The sequence below is a fragment of the Gorilla gorilla genome, chromosome 10 (assembly GCF_029281585.2).
Source record: "Gorilla gorilla gorilla isolate KB3781 chromosome 10, NHGRI_mGorGor1-v2.1_pri, whole genome shotgun sequence".
Taxonomy (NCBI): domain Eukaryota; kingdom Metazoa; phylum Chordata; class Mammalia; order Primates; family Hominidae; genus Gorilla; species Gorilla gorilla.
In genome coordinates, this window is record NC_073234.2 from 71,512,128 (window position 1) to 71,532,433 (window position 20,306).

Consider the following 20,306-nt stretch of genomic DNA (forward strand, 5'->3'; position numbering starts at 1 on the left):
TTTAATAATTTAGTTGTACATTTTTGAAAGCTGAAAGCATTAGTCATTTCTCTTTAGTTTTCATTAGTCTCCTTTAGTTTGAAAGTTACCAGTCTTCATTGTCTTTCTATAATATAATTTATAGATTATAATATAATTTAGAATTTATATTAGAACATGTAAAATAAGAAATGTTATTAACATGTTATATTGCAATATATGGTTTAATATATTCTATAACTATAATATAAATATATAATACTTATTAATATGTTATACGATTGATAACATACTACATATAATTTATAGATAGAGCATATTATATAAAAAATACATAATATATAAATAATATATGATATATAGTATATATATGCAAATGCAGAATGAATAATAAGTAATAAATATAGAAAATATATGCATATCATATATGTAATACATTATACATATAGTATATAATAAATACAGTATTATAATTGATTATAATGAGTTATATAGTTATGAATCATGGTATAATATACATTAGAATAAATTAATATGCAATAAAATGTAACGCTACAAAATATTGCTACACATAAAATTTATAATTTGTTAGCGTAATATATATTTATTTATATTTTTATCAAATGTTCCTCATATTGAGTTTGATGTTTTCTCATGATTATATTCAGGTTATACGTCCCTGCTACAATACTGCTTAAATGATGGTTATGATGGTTCCTTCTCAGGAATGGTGATTTTAATTTGATTCCACAGTTAAGACGTAGTGCAATATAATGCCTTTTTTCCAAAGTGTTCTTTTTAAATTTTTTCATCTAATAATTAGTAAATAGACACTTTGAAGTCCTACTAATACTTTGCACCTCAAAAACTTTCATGCCCTAGGTTTAGCATCCATTGATATTTTTGATATTTCTTGCTTGCTCCAGTCTTCACTCTTCTGGAAGCAAAATGGTTATTTCCCAATTCCACTGCTCCCTCCACATTCATTAACTGGCTTTTTAATGAAGAAAGAGGTCTCCTTTCTTTCCCATTCACTTGCTTGCTGTATATATGTATGTACATTTATATGTATCCATTCATTCATTTATGTATATACAATTACGCATTGCTTAACAATGGGGACATGTTCTGAGAATGAGTGGTTAGGTGATTTTGTCATTGTGCAAACATCATAGAGTATATTATACAAACCTAGATGCTATGGCCTATTGCTCTTAGGCTACCGTACTGAATACTGTAGGCAGCTGTAACACAATGGTAAGTATTTGTGTATCTAAACATATCAAACATAGAAAATATACAGTAGAAATATGGTATTATAGTCTTGTGGGACCACCATCATATATGTAGCTCGTTGTTGACCTGAAAGTTGTTGTTGAATGCATAGCTGTATTTATTATTAGTATGGACTCATGGATTTCATTTTCAATGGTTTATAATATATTATTGTACCATTTATTTTAATATTCAAATTGCCTTAAGTTTGTTCGGTGGGATCCCATTGTCCTGGCTTCTATGACCTTTTGACTGTCATTTTATAAGCATTTTCTTACTTTCTGACACGAGATGATCAAGCTCCTCTTGGATTTCCCCAGCCTCAGCCCTGGTGTCAGCCAGTTTTCCAAGGAGCTGGTGTTCTCTTTTGTGGGGAAATGGTTTGTGGTTAGTGCCAAGATGGCCCTTTGCTACTGAGGTTTTATATTTATAGGCCCTTTCAGTGATAGAGCTAAGAAAAATATGCACACATGCACACACACATATACTCACATATAGCAATCATGAGTTCAAACTCATTCCCTTTCCTGTTTATTTTTTTATTTTTTGAGACAGGGTCCACTCTGTCACCCAGGCTGAGTGCAGTGGCACAATCACAGCTCACTGCAGCATTGACCTCCAGGGCTCAAGCAGTCCTCCCACCTCAGCCTCCTGAGTAACTGGAACTACAGGCATGTGCCACCATGCGTGGCTAATTTTTGTATATTTTTGTAGACACAGGGTTTTGCCATGTTGTCCAGGCTGGTCTTGAACTCTTTAACTCAAGCGTTCTGCCAACCTCGGCCTTCCAAAGTGCTGAGATTACAGATGTGAGCCATCCTGCCCGGCCCCATTCTTGTTAAAAGTATTGATTCTCAACTTACTTTTTTCTAGTTCTCTAAAAATATTGTCTGCTCCATTAGCATTATGGTACACAGAAGGACACAGTGTCTGACTCTCAAGTATTGCTCAAAATTTTTTTTGAATAAATTAATAAATGAATAAATTTTGATGCTGTGAATTGACGCTCTGAGAGCTTAAAAATAAAGTGTGGAAATCTTGCCCCTTCCATCCATCCTCTTTTTTCCTTACATAAACTCGTTATTAAATATATATGATAATCAGAGGTGCTTAGCCATGTATCAGAACTTGAAGAACAGTGAGATTTCTATTTTATTATATCTTTCATTTATCTAACAACAAATACATTTCTGTAATGGATTTGTGTAATAGTTTTCTGAAAGTAATTGTCTGAAGTTTCATTTTTTATTATTTTAACTTCCAAGGTGGCTGGGATCGTTGGCAGAGCGGACGTGTTAGCGTGTCTGCTGTTTCTATTGGCCTTTCTGTCATACAACAGGTATGTGTAGCTAAGAATGCCCTTCTCTGTGATCCCAAGTGTGCCGTGTGTGTAGACTGAGAGCATGTGCCTGAGAGGAGAGAAGCTTCTGGTTGTGAAATGCTAAGCAAGATTTCCAGGGACCAGGAATAGGAAACTCTCTGCTTGTCCAGTGCTGGGCCGTTTTCTCTTCCAACCCCATTCTGAACCACACTGTAGCACCTTAAAGGGATTGCTTTCCCAGTGTTGGGAACCCAAGCACTTGCTTTATCATTGCTTTTACTTGTAGTTTCTTACTGAGAAGTGAATTTGGAATCTTAGCTCTAAGCCAAAATGTATTTGATGCAATGTTCTCTTTTATTTGCCTATAATTTGCTTAATTTTTCCTTTTCATTTTGTTCCTAATACTTTTTCTCTCAGCCTCACCGAAGTAACTCAGAGCTTAAAATGACAAAGCTGAGTATAAAGTAGCATTTCTCGACTGTGGTTTTCCAATTTACATGTAGTTTCATCAAAAGACAGAAGTTTTTTGCATTGGGAAACTGAAAAGCCTTAAAATAATTTCCCATTATATTACACCTTTACCCTAAACCAATCAGATTCTCATCTGAGTCATGTCATGTCCAAATAGAGAAAGGAGTGGATTAAAAAGAGAATGTGAATGGGGGCAGCTCAGAGCATGTCCTGTGATATGGTTTGGCTGTGTCTCTGCCCAAATCTCATCTTGAATTGTAACTCCCACAATTTCCACGTGTCATGGAAGGAACCTAGTGGGAGGTAATTGAATCATGGGGGTGGATCTTTCCTGTGCTGCTCTCATGATAGGGAATAAGTCTCACGAGATCTGATGGTTTTAAAAATGGGAGATTCCCTGCACAACCTCTCTTTGCCTGCCGCCATCCATATAAGATGTGACTTGCTTCTCCTTGCCTTCCACCGTGATTTTGAGGCCTCCCCAGCCATGTGGAATTGTGAGTTCAATAAACCTCTTTCTTTTGTAAATGGCCCAGTCTCAGGTATGTCTTTACCAGCAGCGTGAAAACAGACTAATACAACCTAGAAAAGGGGGGCAAGTCAACCATGTTGCCCAGTTTCATGGAGAGATGCCTGATTAAGCATTTGGTGGCCCTGATCTTTGGATCAGTTCATTGACCTATAGTCTTACAAAGCCCAGTGACTGAGGAACACTGTTCTAAACCAGTGGCTCTTAATTAGGGGTGATTTTCCTCCTCGTCCTAGCCACTACCTCCTCTACCTGCAGGAGACATTTGGCAATATCTGCAGACATTTTTGGTTGTCACAACTGAAGTGGTGTTCATGGCATCTAGTGTGTAGAAGCCAAAGATGTTGCGGAAGACACATTCTGCAATGCACAGGACAGTCCCTACAACAAAGAATTATCTGGCAGAAAATGCCAATGGGGCTATGATTGAGAAACCTGTTACAGACCAATCTAGACCTTGTGTCAATAATGAAATGAATTAAGTCTTAGGAAGTTTTGTTTTGTTTAAAGGGTGGAACATTTTCTTAGCATAGTGTAAGTCTTCTGCTCCTGGCTTTGTAACTTCCTACTGCATTCTTGATCATATGATGTGGTGTTATGAAATCTGAAAATATAAGCCAAAATTTAACAATTAATTGTTTCTTGTTCATTCTGGCATTAGAATAGAAGTAATAATTGCTTTGGAGTTTAAACTTGTTCTCTAGGCCTGTTCTGTGTGGTTAATATATTTGGGGGCATGATTAGGCCTGCAGTGTATCCATATCTGTATGATAATGAGCCATGTTATTACAGATTGGTTTTGCATGCCATTCTCACTTTCAGAAATTTGAGCTATAGACCAACTCAATAGAAAAAAACGCCTATCTACTGCAAATTCTGTGTATAATGTTATGCAATTGTTCTAAGAACACTAAGGAGAAGGTGTCTCAACTACAGAAATATTGGCCTTTACTTCAATGGAATAGGAGCCAATAGGTGTGGTACCTGTTGAAGGGAACAGTGATGTCTCTTGGTAGGGGGCCAGCTCTGTTTTACAAGGTGAAACAAAAGCTTAACAGCACTGGAGAGATTTTGAAAATCCTTGTTGGAAATTAAACTGAGAAAAAAATAAACTTTACCTAAGATATGCTCATAGAAAATGAATTTAAATATTTTGGCTAAATGAATTTAGCCAAAAGAAAAAAAAGGTTAAAATAGTTGCATTTTCATCCCAGAGAGAAATACTTATTATATTTTGGCATGTATATCCACTGGCAACTTTGTTTTATGTATGGAAGCATATAAAACACTTCACTACCATAATGATGATGGTGATACACACTTGATGTGTGACAAGTCATTCGTTTAATCCCCCCTACAACACTATAATCCCTTTTCACACATAAGGGAACTGAAGCACCAAGAAGTAAAGTAACTTGCCCCATATTATCCTGTTAATTGATGGCTGTGGTTAGCAGGGAACCCAGGGAACCTGGCTCCTGAGCTTATGCATATAGTTCAGTAACTCGATTATTCACTTAGAATGTATTCACTTAAACATCTTTTCATATGACTAAGTATGTCTCTCTGGTAGAATTTTAAATGGCTTTTTGGTGTTCATTTGTTTGTTACATACCATAGTCTGTGTATACTGCAATTTAAGTACAAAATTCAGTATTGTGGGGATGAAGGCTCTTTAAGAAATCTCTACTTACCTGCTTAATTACTTAGAATGCAATGAAATTGACATTAGATCTTATCTTTAAGAGGTGGTATTTCTTAGCAGACCATATTCTTTCTTAGATTAAAAGAATCTCCAACTTGTTTTTCAGGAGTCTGGATCAGGGCTGTGTTGGGGGAAGTTTCCCTTCCACGGTGTCTCCCTTCTTCTTGCTGCTCAGTTTGTTTCTGGGGACCTGTGCGATGCTGGTGAAAGAGACAGGCATCACGGTGTTTGGAGTGTGCTTGGTTTATGACCTCTTTTCCCTTTCCAACAAGCAAGACAAGTCGTAAGTCATTTTACAGTTTTGATATCAAATGGCATGTCATGGGCAGAGAAAAATGACTTAAAACAATAGTTTCCAAACTTCCATTTAAAAAATATAAGTATAACACTTTATTAAATGTCATCTCACCTTAGACTGTCACGTAATCAACAAGGCTTATTTCATTAAGATAAGTGCATTATATATGTTCATATGCTTCACACTTTTGTATAAATCAATGAGGACTATGAAGTTTTTGTGAGCCCCAAATTTGGAATTGAAAAGTATCTGTGTTAATTGCAAGTTTATATTGCTGGTTTGTTTTGGTTGCATGCTGCTGAGAAAATCTTGATTCATAAAAATAGTGATTGCAAATGGTAACAGTTTTTCACAGCTTGCTTTGAATCCCTGCATTTGCATGAGTGTTATCCATCAAAGAGCCCCTTTTCCTGCTCTTCTAATGATGCTGTTACCTAAGAGTTTTAGGAGGCACCCATTGGAATTCCACAAAGAGCCAGTCTACACCATACAGGAGTACGTACACGTCATATTCAAATTAATGAACAAGCTTATTTAGTAGCCTAATTTATTTAAAAAATTTAAGGCACACTCATTTTATGTTGTGGCTTATAGATGATAAGAATCACTAAGGCATATTAAAAGTTCAAGCACATACTATAATTTTCTTCCCCATCAAATCCATAATTACCAGTAATTTTACAAGCAGACCCCATTTTTCAGTAATTATAAGGTCCTTACTTTTAAACTTTTAAAAGATGTGGCTAATTTATTCCCCTGCCATATCAAATGAAGAATTTTATCTGAAAAAACAATCCTGCTTTTTAAATCCCATTTCCTACCTCTTTATACTTCTTGACATAAAGATAAGAGCGGTGATATTGAGTGGCAACACACTGAGATGAGTCAGGAAATTCTGATCACCTTCCTGCCTGGAAGTGTGATAGTTAGGGATAATTTAAAAAGAGTGTAGTGCTCTGTTGGCTCTCGGTAAATCTCAGAGGCTTGTAAAAACTTGGAGCCAAATAATCACTTTGACCCAAACTCGTGCCAAGAAAACTGTGAGCCAGAGGCCCTCCCTTTGGCCTATGTGAGGTTGCCTTTCCTCCGTATCCTCTGACCAGTGGGAGTAATTGCATTGCCCATCTTACTTTTTAGGGAAAAACCTGTAAACCCCTTTTCCACTTTCTTCTTGCATCTACCTTGTCTCAACCTCCTAACGTCTTTCTGCTATGCCTCACTGACAGCAAAAAGATAAGACACCTGACTGCAGATGCGTTCTCTCACGTGGTCCAGTCCAGAGCTATCTTAATGTTGTCATGAAAGTCATGTCTCCTCTGATCTTGGGACTCTCCAGCCCACTGGTGCCTACACCTCTTTCTTTCTTCTTCATGTAGTCACTGTTGAGCCAGGCCTTTTTCAAAAGGGATGCTTGTCTCTTTTTTTTCTTTACCTTCATCATACTAAATGGCTAGAAATTCTTTGGGAGGATTAATACTGCTGATACAAGTCCCGCAGCTCAGTCTGGGTCTTTTTTTTTTTTTTTAAAGAAACTTTTAGGCTGGGCGTGGTGGCTCACGCCTGTAATCCCAGCACTTTGGGAGGCCAAGGCCGGCAGATCATGAGATCAGGAGATAGAGACCATCCTAGCCAACATGGTAAAACCCCATCTCTACTAAAAATACAAAAATTAGCTGGGCATGGTGGCATGTGCCTGTAATCCCAGCTACTCGGGAGGCTGAGGAAGGAGAATTGCTTGAACCAGGGAGTCGGACATTGCAGTGAGCCAAGATAGCGCTACTGCACTCCAGCCTGGTGACAGAGGGAGACTCAGTCTCAAAACAAAAAGAAAAAGAAACTTTTAGCTTTCATATCCAGCAGTGCTGCTTAAGTGGAGGCATTCATTCTTTTCTTCATGCTTTTGTCCACCCATTCAACACATACTCATTCTGCCTAGCCAAGAGCAAGACAAATAAGAGGTTCCTTCCCGCAAAGAGCATCTAAGATATTGGTGGAGACAGACATTATGTAAGTAATTTGACGAGTGATTGATTACAGTTGTAAAAAGTGGTAGGAAGGAACCAGAGGATGTAACACGGAGACCTGGCCAAAAATGGGTGATATCACCTAAGGGCTGGCCCTGTGCTAGGCACTGTGCCATGCCATTTGCTTGCAACACTCTTTATCCTCATTTTACAAAGGAGAAAACAGAGGCACAGAAAGTATCCTCCCCACAGTCAGCCAGCCCAAGAGGAGCCAAGATTTGAACCCATGTCCGCGTGGCTCCAGATTCACAGGGTTAGCCCGGAGCACCATTGCTTCCAGGGAGGAACATATGACAGGGACTCAGGAGACCTCGCAGGACATCTGCTGCTCAGGCATCATGAGAGTTACACAGCTCAAAGGTTCTCAGTATCTGGGGGGTCGTGGACTCTTGAGAATTTCACAAAGTTATGTCCCCAGAGGAATGCACATATACACAGAGTTTTACACAAGCACCTAGGGGTCTACTCCCCAGTCCCTACTTTATCTGCTAATTTAGAAGAAACATCTTAGCACTAGGTGGTTCTTGAGATCTTTCATTGTATGATTCAGGAAGCAGGAAAGAAACAGTAATAGAAACAAAATGTTGCAAGTACTTTCCTACAAGTGCAGTTTATTCCTAAATTTTAAGATTGGCCCCACATGGATGAAATGAGATTTCTTCTATTTGACATCATCTTTAGGAGGAAAGATTTTCAGTGCAAAATCAGCTCCTGAAAATTATCTTTCTTTTTTAAAATTTCAGGATATAATTTCCAACATCTAGAAAATAACATTCTCTCTCCACAGTCCTTATCCTCTCTCTCCAGAGGGAATCACAATCCTGAATTTGGCACTTTTCATTTCCATGATTGTTTCTAGGACTTTACTTCATATACACACATACCAGTGAATAGCAAAAGTGTTGTTTTACATATTTTCAAACTTTACATAAATGGTATCACTTGCTTTTTTTTTTCATTTACCATTGGGCTTTTGAGATATATCAGTGTTGATATATGTAGCTGTATTTCATTTATCTTAACTGCTGTATAGTATTTAATTATCATTATCCATTTTTCTGGGTTTGGAATTTAGGTTATTTCTACATTTTTGCTATTATAAACTAAGCTGCAGTGAAATTTCTGTGCATATATTCTTGTGCAAATACATGAAGGTTTCTTTCAGGCATAGCCATGGAAGTGTAGTTGCTGGACAAAGGATAGATGCACGTTAACTGCATTACATCCCGAGACATTGCTCCTGAAATGGTTCTAGCAGGAATGAGAATCCTCTTTGTTTCACTTTCTGATCATCCCTTGGTAGTATCAGATGTTTAAATTTTTGCCTATCTAGTGGGTTATGTGAGTTACTCACATAACTGAGTGGTTTCTCAGAGAATTCATAACAGAAAAAAATGTAATTAATTGGATGGTTCAGCTATGAGCAATATCTTACAAGATTATAATAATGTAAATCCTTAATACCACTTCAACCAAATATTCTGAGAGAAACCTATTTGGAGGGTGAGGGGTGAAGAAGTGTGTGTTTGAGTGTGTGTGTGTGTGTGTTTGTGTGTGTGTGTGTTTGTGGCCATCTAACAAAGACTGAGTTACAGTGTTCTATACTAAGTCAATACGATAAGTTCTAAAATGGAAAAAACATTCATAATTATGTTGTTTTAATAATATGGCAGTAAATATCAGAAACACAAGAGCTAAAGACTTGAGAATGGCTGTTTCCAGGAAGCAAGACTTGTGGGTGGGGCAGTTTACTGCTATCGGTTGTTGCAAGCCTTGTCATTTTGGTTGACTTTGTTTTCCCTCAATTCCATGCACAACAGGAGCAATGGGGCCCTCTGTCCACGCAGCCCACAGCAGCCCGGGAGCCCCCAGCCCTCCTCACTGCCAGGCCATCCTCACCGGGAGAATGGGAAGCAGCAGCGGTTCCCTCACAAAGGAGCTTGGGGTGGCTGCCACTCTCCACTGCCACCAGAACCCAAGAGCAGTGGATTCCCAGTGTCCCCACGAGCTGTGTGGTCCATGATGAGGTACTGGGCTGGGTTTCTCGGTCCCTGCATGTTTTCAATGTCCAGCATCACCTAGTGCAGCCTGGAATGCCTGGGGAGGTGAAGCACTGAGTCAGCACACTGTGACCTCCCTCTCTTCATGCTTCCCTCCTTACCCCCTTCTTCCTGTCCCTGTTTCCCTCCCTTCCTTCCCTGTATTATAATGGATAAGAAAGGAGTAGTTAGAGGAAGCAAATGGAAGCCCTGCTGCCTGCCTGTGATGAGGTGTGGGTTCTTGCAGCCTCAGGCATCAGAAGATGGGTGCCCTCCGTTTCCTGGGGGAGGAGAACGTTCTCCCTCCCCTTCTCCTGCCTCTCTCTCTCTGCTCTTTGTGTTTGATCTGAATTTATTACAGTCCAAATATGGGAGGAAACCCAGAGGACTCTTCCTTTCTGAAATGTTTTTGAAGATGTATGAAAATCTTTACAGCATATGACTGCCTTTATTTTCTTCCTTTTTTGTAATATTTTGACCTAGCTGTGAAAATTAGCATGGATTTATCAGCACAGGTGTTGCTCCCTAAATTAGGCTGTCTCTAAAATATTTCAGGCCACAGACAAGTCAGAATGTAACAGATATATGTTAAAAGATAAACTTAGGCACATTAAAAAGCTAAAGAGTTTATTTGAGCAGACAGTGAATAATGAATTGGGCAGCTCCAGACTGCCGGTGCTTTGGGGCTCCCCTGCTGGGGCAGGGTGTGGGGAAGCTTTTATAGGGCAAACGCAGAAACAGAGCAAAGGAAATATTTGATTGGTTAAAGGGGAGTAGTAGCCCTATGTGGATCATTCCAGTGGAAAGTCCCTAGTTAGAGGTTAGTTAGTGGTTAAGCTTGGTTTCATTTTACCATTTACACTGAGTTGAGTTTCTCTGCTGATGTAGGGATGCAGGGTGCCAGAGTCACCTTAGCCTAATGACCTCTCAATTAGTTTAACATATGGAAATTCCATTCATAAGATTAGCACTTTACCACTTCAGATTGCTGTTGTTACTCTTCTGTGTAGTCCCTTAAAACTCCCTTTCTGCAGTCTTTGTTTCCAGTTATTCTTGCCTTTGCCTATGTTTGTTTTTTTATCTTGCCCCATTCATTCATTCTTTTGTTCGTTCGTCAGTAAATATCTGTTGAGTGGCTGACAAGTGCCAGGCATGTTCTAGGCACCAGGAGTGTCCTGGTAAATAAGAAAGACAAGGTCCTTGCTCTTGTGTAGCTTTTCTTCTAGTAGAGGAAGGTAGACAATAAATAATCAACACTGAATGAACAATGTGAGTGCTAAGAAGAGAGTTAGGCAGGATGTGATGGAGAGTGATGGCTTAGCCTGGGGGCATTTGGGTTGGTTGGCCAGGGAAGGCTTCCGAATCCTCCTGAATGAGGTGAATTGCCAGTGAAGATGTGCAGGGATCTGGCAGAGGGTTCCAGGCTTGAGGATCATAGCAAATTGGGAGGAGAAGGGGTGAGGGCAAGGAGAGGGCAGGGCACAGGTGAAAGGCTGTGCTGGCTGTGGAAGCAGATTTGGATTTTATTCTGAGGGGAATGGGAAGATACTGGAGTTTGTGTGTGTGTGTGTTTGTGTGTGTATAGACAGTTATGATAACATTTCTTTTAAAAACGTTCCCTCTGGCCTCTTCGTGGTGCAGGCTGTTGGGGGCAATCATGAAGGAGGGAAAAGGGTTAGGAGGCTTTCACACAAGCTGAGTGAGGGAAAGGGGGTCTTAGCTGAGAGTCATGGAAACCGCAATGAAGAGATGAGGTGGATTTGAGATACATTTCTGATACAGACCCAATAGGACTCGCTAATTAATGTTTGTGATGATGGGGAGAGGGAAAGGAAGGAAACAAGGACTTCCAAGTTTCTGGCTTAACCAGGTGGGTGGATGGTGGCATTAGTTACTAAGTGGAAAAATTAGGGGAGTAATAGATTTTCTGGGGGTTGGGGAGAGAATAAAATCATAATAATGCATGAAATTCCCAGGGAAAAGGGAAGAGGAATAAAGGGTTAAAACACTGAGAAAATCTGGACATTTTTGTTGAGGGCCATGGAGGGAAAGAAGGTGAAACAATTGGGGAAATTGTGAATTTTTTAAATGGAGGCTAAAGGAATACAGAGATCACTGGAGATGTTTAAGGTGGGACAGAAGCTAGGCTGCCATGTGACTATGAACTTGGTTAGGGCAGGTTCATGCCGGGGTGTCTCATAGATGTGTTGCCAGCTCCTGTCACAGTGTCTGGCCAATAACAGCTGCTTAAATATTTGTGACATGGATCAGTTGATGAGTGGATGATAAGGAAGTGTTGGAAATTAAGCATAGATGGAACATTTTCAATAAATTTGCCAATGAAGAAATGGGGAAAAGGTTGTTAGTGGGAGGAATGTTCATTTTTCTTTTCAGACGTGTGTGTGTGTATGTATTCTTAGATAACCTGTAGAGAGGAGAGATGAATGATGCTGGAGCAGAAAGGGTAGGATGAAATATGAATTCCTCTGATGTGCTGCTAATTGTTTAATAACTGGCTCTCCAAAGAACGGGACTCCTGATTTATAGTGTTTGCTAATGTAAATACTCCCACTGTGGCTGATTTCAAGCTACAAGTGTGACTTCACTGACCATGGAGTTCTGAGAGCTGTTATAGTCCGCCATGATGCCATGTTTCTACCAGACAGATGCAATAGACATAAATAACCTCAAAAGAATAGATAATAGCAAAGTGAAGCAAAAAGCCAACTCAAGAGTAGTGAGCTTTGAATATGTACTACCTTGTTTAAAATATGACATATTTAATTTTAAGTTTATTTACTTGAATTTTTAATAATGGTTGTTTTTTAAGTAAGTGACTTGTAAAATTCCTAAAAATTTAACAGTCAGCTCTTCCAAACCAGTGTCAGCCAGTTCCAGCACACCAGTGAGAAGGTCCCTCAGGAGGGGGAAGAAAACTTTCTATTATCCAACTACTATGTACCAGAAAGGGGGCTAGCATGTCCCATGTGTTATTCTATCCAACCACTGTGGTATCTCTTTTAGGGTAGATATTGTAACTCCCATTGCTATGAAGAAACTGAGGCTTAGAGGTTAAAAAACCTTGTCCAAGTTCACATAGTAAGTGGGGAGGGTCAGGATTGGAACCCAGACTGTTTGACTCCTAAACTTGTGCTTTGACCATTTACCGTGCTCTAAAGCCCAGAGTCCAGAGCGAGGGCTAAGCTTTGGGGAAGAGGCAGGGTGCTTGTTTCATTTCTTTGTGGAGCTGGCCTCTCCATTGAACTCTCAGCAGGTACAAAGATTCTTGTAGTCATCTTGGGTTCCACAAATGAGACACCTCTTGACTTGCTTCAGTATGGGGTATTGGTGCTAATACATTGAGCTAGGTGACATGCTTTGTAGATTACTTTTTCATTTTTTTAACCTCAGGTAGCAGGCTATTTTAGAAAGAGTGATGATCGGAGAGCAGCAGATAGCACAGCTGGAATTGGGCCGGATTCTCACTAAGTTAATGTATTTATGGCCCCGGACCATCTTCCCCCAATGGAAAGTTGTCATATATGTTTTCTCTTTGGAAAACAAAAAACAAAAAACGGTGTCATACCTTTGAGTATATATTTGATTACTATTACAATTACTTTTGAAAACTGTGCTTGTACTTTTGTCAGAAGGTGATCAGGTAAAGCAAATAAAAGTTGGAAGAGGCAACGTTATCATAGTTCTTAAGATCTCTGACTCTGCAGACAGAGCGTTTAAATCATGGCTCTATCACTTACTTGATCCCAGACAAGTTATTTGATCTCTGTGAGCCTCAGTTTTCTCATCTCTCAAAAGGGGGAAATGCTGGTTGTCAAGACTAAAAGCATTTGTACATGTATAAGCATGTAATTGGTGCCTGGCATACCGTGGCCACTCAGCACATGGAAGCCAGCAGCGTCATTATTATTAGTTTAGTATTCTGAATATTATTTTCCCCGTTTGGGTTTCTGAACACCAGGATGCATTATGAAAATGCTGAACCTGCAATATACAGGCAAGGAATGAGTTTGTGTGCGATTTTTTTGTTGTTGTTCAACTTCAAAACTATTAGGACACAGTCATATGGGATGCATTGGTGTGAGGTTGACAAGAATTGGGCTAAATGTTATCAGGCAAAATATTGTTTTCAGAAGTTGTCTAATACAGGGAAAAATCTAAGCCCAGGAAAAAATCCTACTGCAGGTCATTTATTTAGTTTGCCTATTTTTATGTGACTTACTGATTGACTTATGGGTAGAAAGTATAATGAAAAGCCTAGAGTTGAGAGTACCTACTCTAGAATCAGATTACATTTTAGTTGATGCTTCTTTTACTGAATTATTCCATGGGAAATGAGAAATGTTTTGTGTGTAAACATCCCCCAACATCTTAAATACATCAAATTCATGCACACATGGAAACACTTTCCCTTTCACATTAGAAAGCCCAGTGAATTCTAAATGAAATCTTATCTTCATTCCATATATATCAAGTATATACACACCTATATATGTATAGTCATTCTTCATATATACTTGATTGGTTTCATATTTAAATGACAATGACCACAATAGGCATTGAAGACAGTTCTTGGCTCAATAAATTCTTGGACATTTCCTCTTTCCTCTGCTACCCTTCAGGGTGTATTATGGATCATTCATTCATTCAATACTGTTTACTGAGCACCTACTATGTGTCAGGCACTATTTTTGGTGCTGGAAATACGGCAGTGAAAGAAACAAAGTCCTATCCTTATAAAACTTTATGGGATGATGATCATGATATTTCTACATAAAATGAACTCCTTTTCTGCTTTCGTGGGCGAGATAATGGTTAGATTTTCATTTCAGTGGCTCTTAAAAGTTTTTTCCTGTAAATACCTTGCACATAGGTGTACAAATAAAAAAACTAAAACAAGTTTAGGACTAGAGAACAGTTTGGCACTAAAGTGAATTATAAGGTAATTAAATTCAAGAGACATAGGGAGGCATATAAATATTTTGAACTTCAGTGATAAAATGGGTAGCTGATCTTTTAAGTGTCATTTTTATGTTTTATTGCTGTAGACCTTGTATCGCACTCTTTTTCCCCAAAGTAAGAAATGCTGTGCAAATTAAACTCCTGAGGTAGACTTTTGAACTTTTATGTCCCACGTATGATTCTATGAGTAGGGAAAATGTGTTCCAGATTATTAACAGCCTCGTACCATCTTTGAGAGAAACCTAGTGAGCTAGTGATATGAGATTTGCAGGTGACAGAACAAATCTATGTTGGAAGCCTGTATTATTGATGAATAATAACTGGGTTCTCTTTCTCCCCTTTATACATCATATTCATTGATTGATCTCAGATGAGCCATTTTCAGTCTCATTCAGCTGCTGCTTTCAAAAATGAAATGACTGAATAAGAGGTGTGGAGTTAACTAATGGGTCCACACAGAAAATACATGTAACAGTTAAAAGTGAAGTTTGTAGGTTCATATTTTTTTAATAAATCCCACATCCCTTATTTTAAAATCTCTTAAAATATAAACCTCAGTGATGCATGTTAGAAACACAAACCACCTCGTGGAAGCAGATGTGAACCAATATCTTACTTTAAAGGGTTGTTGCAAATTTTTAATTGATGCTAATAGCTTTTTCCTTGCTTCCCTTGCTTTGTGTATAAATAAGCTGGTCCACATTTCACTATGGAATTCTCTCTTCAATGGCATGCATAGTTAAGTCTTTAGATGTAGTTTTTAGGTGACCGTATTCAGATCACTGTGAGTTATTTCCAGGAGGTAGGAGCATGATAGTGGTAGACCCAAGAAAGCAATAACTTTTAGGCTGAACTATATAATGACACTGACCAAACTAACCAGTATAATTAAAGTTATGTATTATTAAACAACTTTATAACTGTTTATACTCAGGGTTGTGTGGTTCAGACACAGTACCCAAATTATATCTTTCCTAATCTTTATCCATATGCATTGCTGAGCTTTTTCCCTTCTTCAGCTTCTTTCTTTCTTTCTTTTTTTTTTTTTTTTTTTTTTTTGATGGAGTCTCGCTGTGTTGCTCAGGCTGGAGTGCAGTGACGTTATCTCGACTCACTGCAACCTCTGCCTTCTGGGTTCAAGTGATTCTCCTGCCTCAGCCTCCCGAGTAGCTGGGATTACAGGTGTGCCACCATGCCTGGCTAATTTTTGTATTTTTAGTAGAGACAGGGTTTCACCATGTTGGCCGGGTTGGTCTTGAACTCTTGACCTTGGGTGATCTGCCCGCCTTGGCCTCCCAAAGTGCTGGAATTAAAGTCGTGAGCCACTGCTCCTGGCCTAGTTTCTTTTTAATGTAGTGACTTGACCATCGTTTTTGCTAAGACCCTGTGCCCTTTGGTGTTCTGGGACTACAGGCACACTTGGTGAATGTTAGGGCACTGCAGAAGGGAGGTGGTTGATTACTGCAGGCAAATGACCTCCTATAAAGAAGGAAATAGTTTATTGAAAAGGGTAAATGAATGGTGGTGTTTTGCTATAGGTGTGACAGAAATGGCAGGAAATGTGTTTTAAAAAATAAAAAAAATTAAAGTTGGGCACTGTGGCTCACGCCTGTAACTCCAGCACTTTGGGAGGCTGAGGTGGGAGGATCGCTTAAGTCCAAGAGTTTGTGGCTGTAGTGAGCCATGATCATACCACTGCACTCCAGCCTGGATGACAAAGCAGGACTCTGCCTGTAAAAAGAAAAAAAAAGTTAAGTACAAAACTTATTTTCAAAAATAAACTTTGTCAGTTAGTGTTAAAAGGCTTTTTAATTATGAACTGTGTTTATTGGAATAGTGTCATTACTGTGCCTTTAATGTTCTTCGGTGGGTTACTTACTCAAGCTGGTTTCCCAGGTCTCATTAAAGTAGCTTTTTTTCAAATATAGAACTTGCCAGAAAAGTGCTTTCTTTGATGGCTAGAGAATTTGAAGAAAGATTTTTATTTTTTCTGTTACTGTTTCTTAACCATTAATTGAGAGGGATCTTATCCCTTTTTAACCAGCCCCAGAGTATGTGGTAAAGCAGGAACTACCTTTATGAGTTCATCTGAAAGCTTCTTGGAACTCCACATTGGTTCCTGAACTGAGCTCAGCACTAAAATGGATCATTTCAACAAAGTGCTTGTTGGCTTCATTCAAAAGTTAGCACTAAAAGCTTCTTCTAAATAAATCACATGGTAAGGAGGCAAAAATTCCTTTTAATTTATGGGTAGCAGTTGATAGTTTCTTTTTATTTTATTTTATTTTATTATACTTTAAGTTTTAGGGTACATGTGCACAATGTGCAGGTTTGTTACATGTGTATACATGTGCCATGTTGGTGTGCTGCACCCATTAACTTGTCATTTAGCAGTTGATAGTTTCTAACTGCTGACAGTCCCTGGTTCATTCTGCTTCATCTTGATTGGGTATCGGTTCTTGGCAATATTTGATCCCCTGTGAATTTCAGTCAGTGGATGATAAGTTCTTTCCTTTCTCAGTGTAGAGTAATCAAGCTTAGGCATCTGCCTTCCAGCTGGATGCACAGGGACATATGTTGAAAGAGAACGCTATCAGAACGTAGGCATTTCTGGTTGGCATGCAATTCCATCACTGTCGCAACAGGCTGTTGAAAGAGGATCTCGGGTCTCATGGCTTTCTATCAGCTCAGCAGACACCATATGGAATACTCAACCCCTGGCCTGTGTGGGTAAGAGAGTGGCAGCTGACTTCAAGGCCACAAAACAGCTCTCTTCTTTTGCAGAACACAGCTAGTGCTCTTACCGTGCTGCAGGGAGTTAGCTGCTGATATCTTTGCCCTTTTAATTAATGCTACTATCAACCAGTTTAATTTTTTTCTCTTTCTCTTTTTTAATGTAACCTACTGATAGGTTGTGGAGTGACTGTAATAAAAGCTGTATCAGTTCATCTTAACATTGTAAACACTCAGGGGATATATAAATAATTTTTTCATGAGAACATTATTCTATGCTAGGTAATATATCATTGTGATTTCAGATAATTTGGTGGGTTTTCCAGGTTGTTGCTTGGAAAATTGTCTGGCACATGTTTTGATCTGGTACTATGTATTGTAGACTCAATATGACAGAACCTTAAAAATATACATGCTTAAATGAAATTTTTTTAAAAAAAATTGAAGAGGTTTGGAAGGACATTTATCCTCAGAAGAAAACCAGAATTTTAGAAGTGGAAATGATTTGAAAATTCTCTTAAAATTCAGAAGCAAGCATGATGATTGTGATTTTCATCATGATCAACATTATGAGTACCACTGTAGCACTTCCCAATGGCCAGGAACCATGCCTCAAATTTTACAGATGGCTTACAATTTTAATTCTTACGAAACCTATGAGGTTGGCAGTGTACATTACCAGTAAAGAACATGGACTCCTACCAGAGTGCCTGGGTTCCAATTCTGCCCCCACTGCTTACCAGGCATATGATCTTTTACAGATAGCTTACACGCTCTGTGTCTCAGTTTCCTTGTGTGTACCACGGCAGAAGTAATACTAATACCTATCCCATGAGATTATTGTGAAAAACAAATGAGGTAGTACATGAAACAGCTTATGATAGCTCTTAATTGTGAGTTTTCATAAATGGTAGTGCTAGGATTTAACTCCCCTCTCCCATGTTTATTTTATGCGAAAGCCAATGTGGAAGAATTACTGTTTAGAAAGCTTTTCTTTTTACACCATTCACCTTTTCTTTGCTGTGTTAATGAAGGAAAGTTGTATAGTCTTTGTTTGACTTTATGGTATGTGGTTACCTCATTTTATGAGCTTACACTATTTTAGAGGGAAATAGATGATAAGAGAAAAACATTCATGTAGCAATGATGGCCAGTCCATCAAAGTTTAAGAGGATCATAGAATCCTTATGATAACACTTAATTCTTAACTGATGAATGCCATCCTTGTTATGTCTCAAAAGGCACATTTAGAGTTATTCTTAGTTTCTGAGACTAACAGCTGACCTTTTTTAAATTAAAATTTTTTGATGTATTTCGAATGACTATCATCACTTTAATAAACAAATCATTAGGTTGAAAAGCAAATAATAAAGACTTAATTTACTAGCTTTTTAGATAGATGACCTTATAGTCATATGGGAGGATGTGTTTCATTTTGTAGATTTATGAATTTTTGATACTATTTATATTATTCAAACCATGATGTTTATAACTTTATATATAAGCTTGGAAATGCATATTGACTTTGACGTCACCCTAAGCTACAGTCTTCATGAGCGACCTGTCATTAAAGATTTGCCCTTAGTGATTTAACCTATATAAGTCTTGGTAAAGTGTTTAAAATAAACATAAGTATAGACTTTTAAGAGCTGAAGGCAATTAATATATATAATTTGGAAAAATAAATAAATAATACAATCAAACCCAAACAGCCAGCCAGAGTTGGATGGAAGGAAGGAATAATGTTTGTGTCTTTTGTTAAGAGCTAGACATGCTCTAGGTAACTAATCAAAAACCAATGTATTTCAGTGTTTGAGTGGTAGAGCTTCTGGTTCCTGACAGTAAAGTCTTTATCAGAGATTTTTTTTTTCGTAGTTTTCATTTGGCTTCCTTAAGTAATTTTTCTTTGTGACTATGAAAGGAGTGTGATTTTGTGAAAGGAATGATGATTCACACTGCAATTATGATGGAAAAAAGCTTTGATTTTAAAAAGTGGTCTCTTTCATTATAAAACTTCAGTTTGGCTTGTCATGCAGTCAGGGAGAGGTTGTGCATTTATCCACAATGTAATTTGTTTCTTCTTTATAACTGCCAAGGTTATAAAGGTAAACCATTCAGATAAGTCGAAATTGGGTGCCGATCTCCAGACTTTTCTAAGCAGGAAATGTAGACGTGATCATGGTTGATGACTAAGAGAACAGAATGTCTTGAGCATTAAAACGCTTCTCATTCTCCCTCATTATTGTTTTTGAAAAACCTGAACAATGGAAAGTCACTGATTAGTTTTGGGGTGTATGTGTTTTCTTTTTTAGAGAATAGCTGTTTCTCAGGTTGTGCAAGAGACAAAGAAATGAGAGATAGCACAGGGTAGTGCAAGAAGCCTGGCTAGTGGGTGTTACTTGGATTCTGATTTGCGATGTCCCTTGGGCCAGTTACTTTAGCTCCCTAGATCTTGGTTTTTCTTATCCATGAAGTGACACAAGGGAGACAAGCTGGTTGGCCTCACGTCATTTGATACTCTCTGGAAAGTCTATTATCTTCAAACTCTTAAGAACGTACTGCCAATTTTCCTCTTTTTACATGACCATACTCCATTGGCCTGTGTAGTTAGAAATTGTGTGAGAGTTAGAGGTTGATCCTAAAATGAGATACCATAATGAGAGACTCTTGTGACTACACAGACTTTGGAGGAAATTTTGCTAGTGTTCATTGTCATTTTTCTCTTTTCCTTTTCCATTGTTAATTTTTGGCTACTTAAGTCTTTGGAACTTAGCTCAAATGCAATGATGGAAAATGTCAATATTTAAAAAAGATTAAGTTTTGTGTTTTATGTATTTTGTCTTCAATAATCATAATGTAGTAAAGTTGCACATTGGCAAACTGATTTTTAAAAGGTGGTTCTGTGATATATTTAATAAACATTTATTAAAAACTTACTCTATATACAAATGT

General features: G+C 38.2%; 1 protein-coding gene across 3 annotated transcripts in view; it reads left to right on the forward strand.

Annotated features, from left to right (window-relative positions):
* The window catches only part of TMTC1 (transmembrane O-mannosyltransferase targeting cadherins 1), a 284,520-nt gene that overhangs the window by 22,675 nt on the left and 241,539 nt on the right, over positions 1 to 20,306 (forward strand). For 2 of the 3 annotated variants that reach the window (XM_019039302.4, XM_019039303.4), the window contains exons 3-5: positions 2,520 to 2,593; positions 5,387 to 5,563; positions 9,423 to 9,629. In XM_019039302.4, the coding sequence (XP_018894847.3) occupies positions 2,520 to 2,593; positions 5,387 to 5,563; positions 9,423 to 9,629 (458 nt within the window). The remainder of the gene's footprint in view (positions 1 to 2,519; positions 2,594 to 5,386; positions 5,564 to 9,422; positions 9,630 to 20,306) is intronic. The other variant, XM_055359438.2, reaches the window with a different exon arrangement.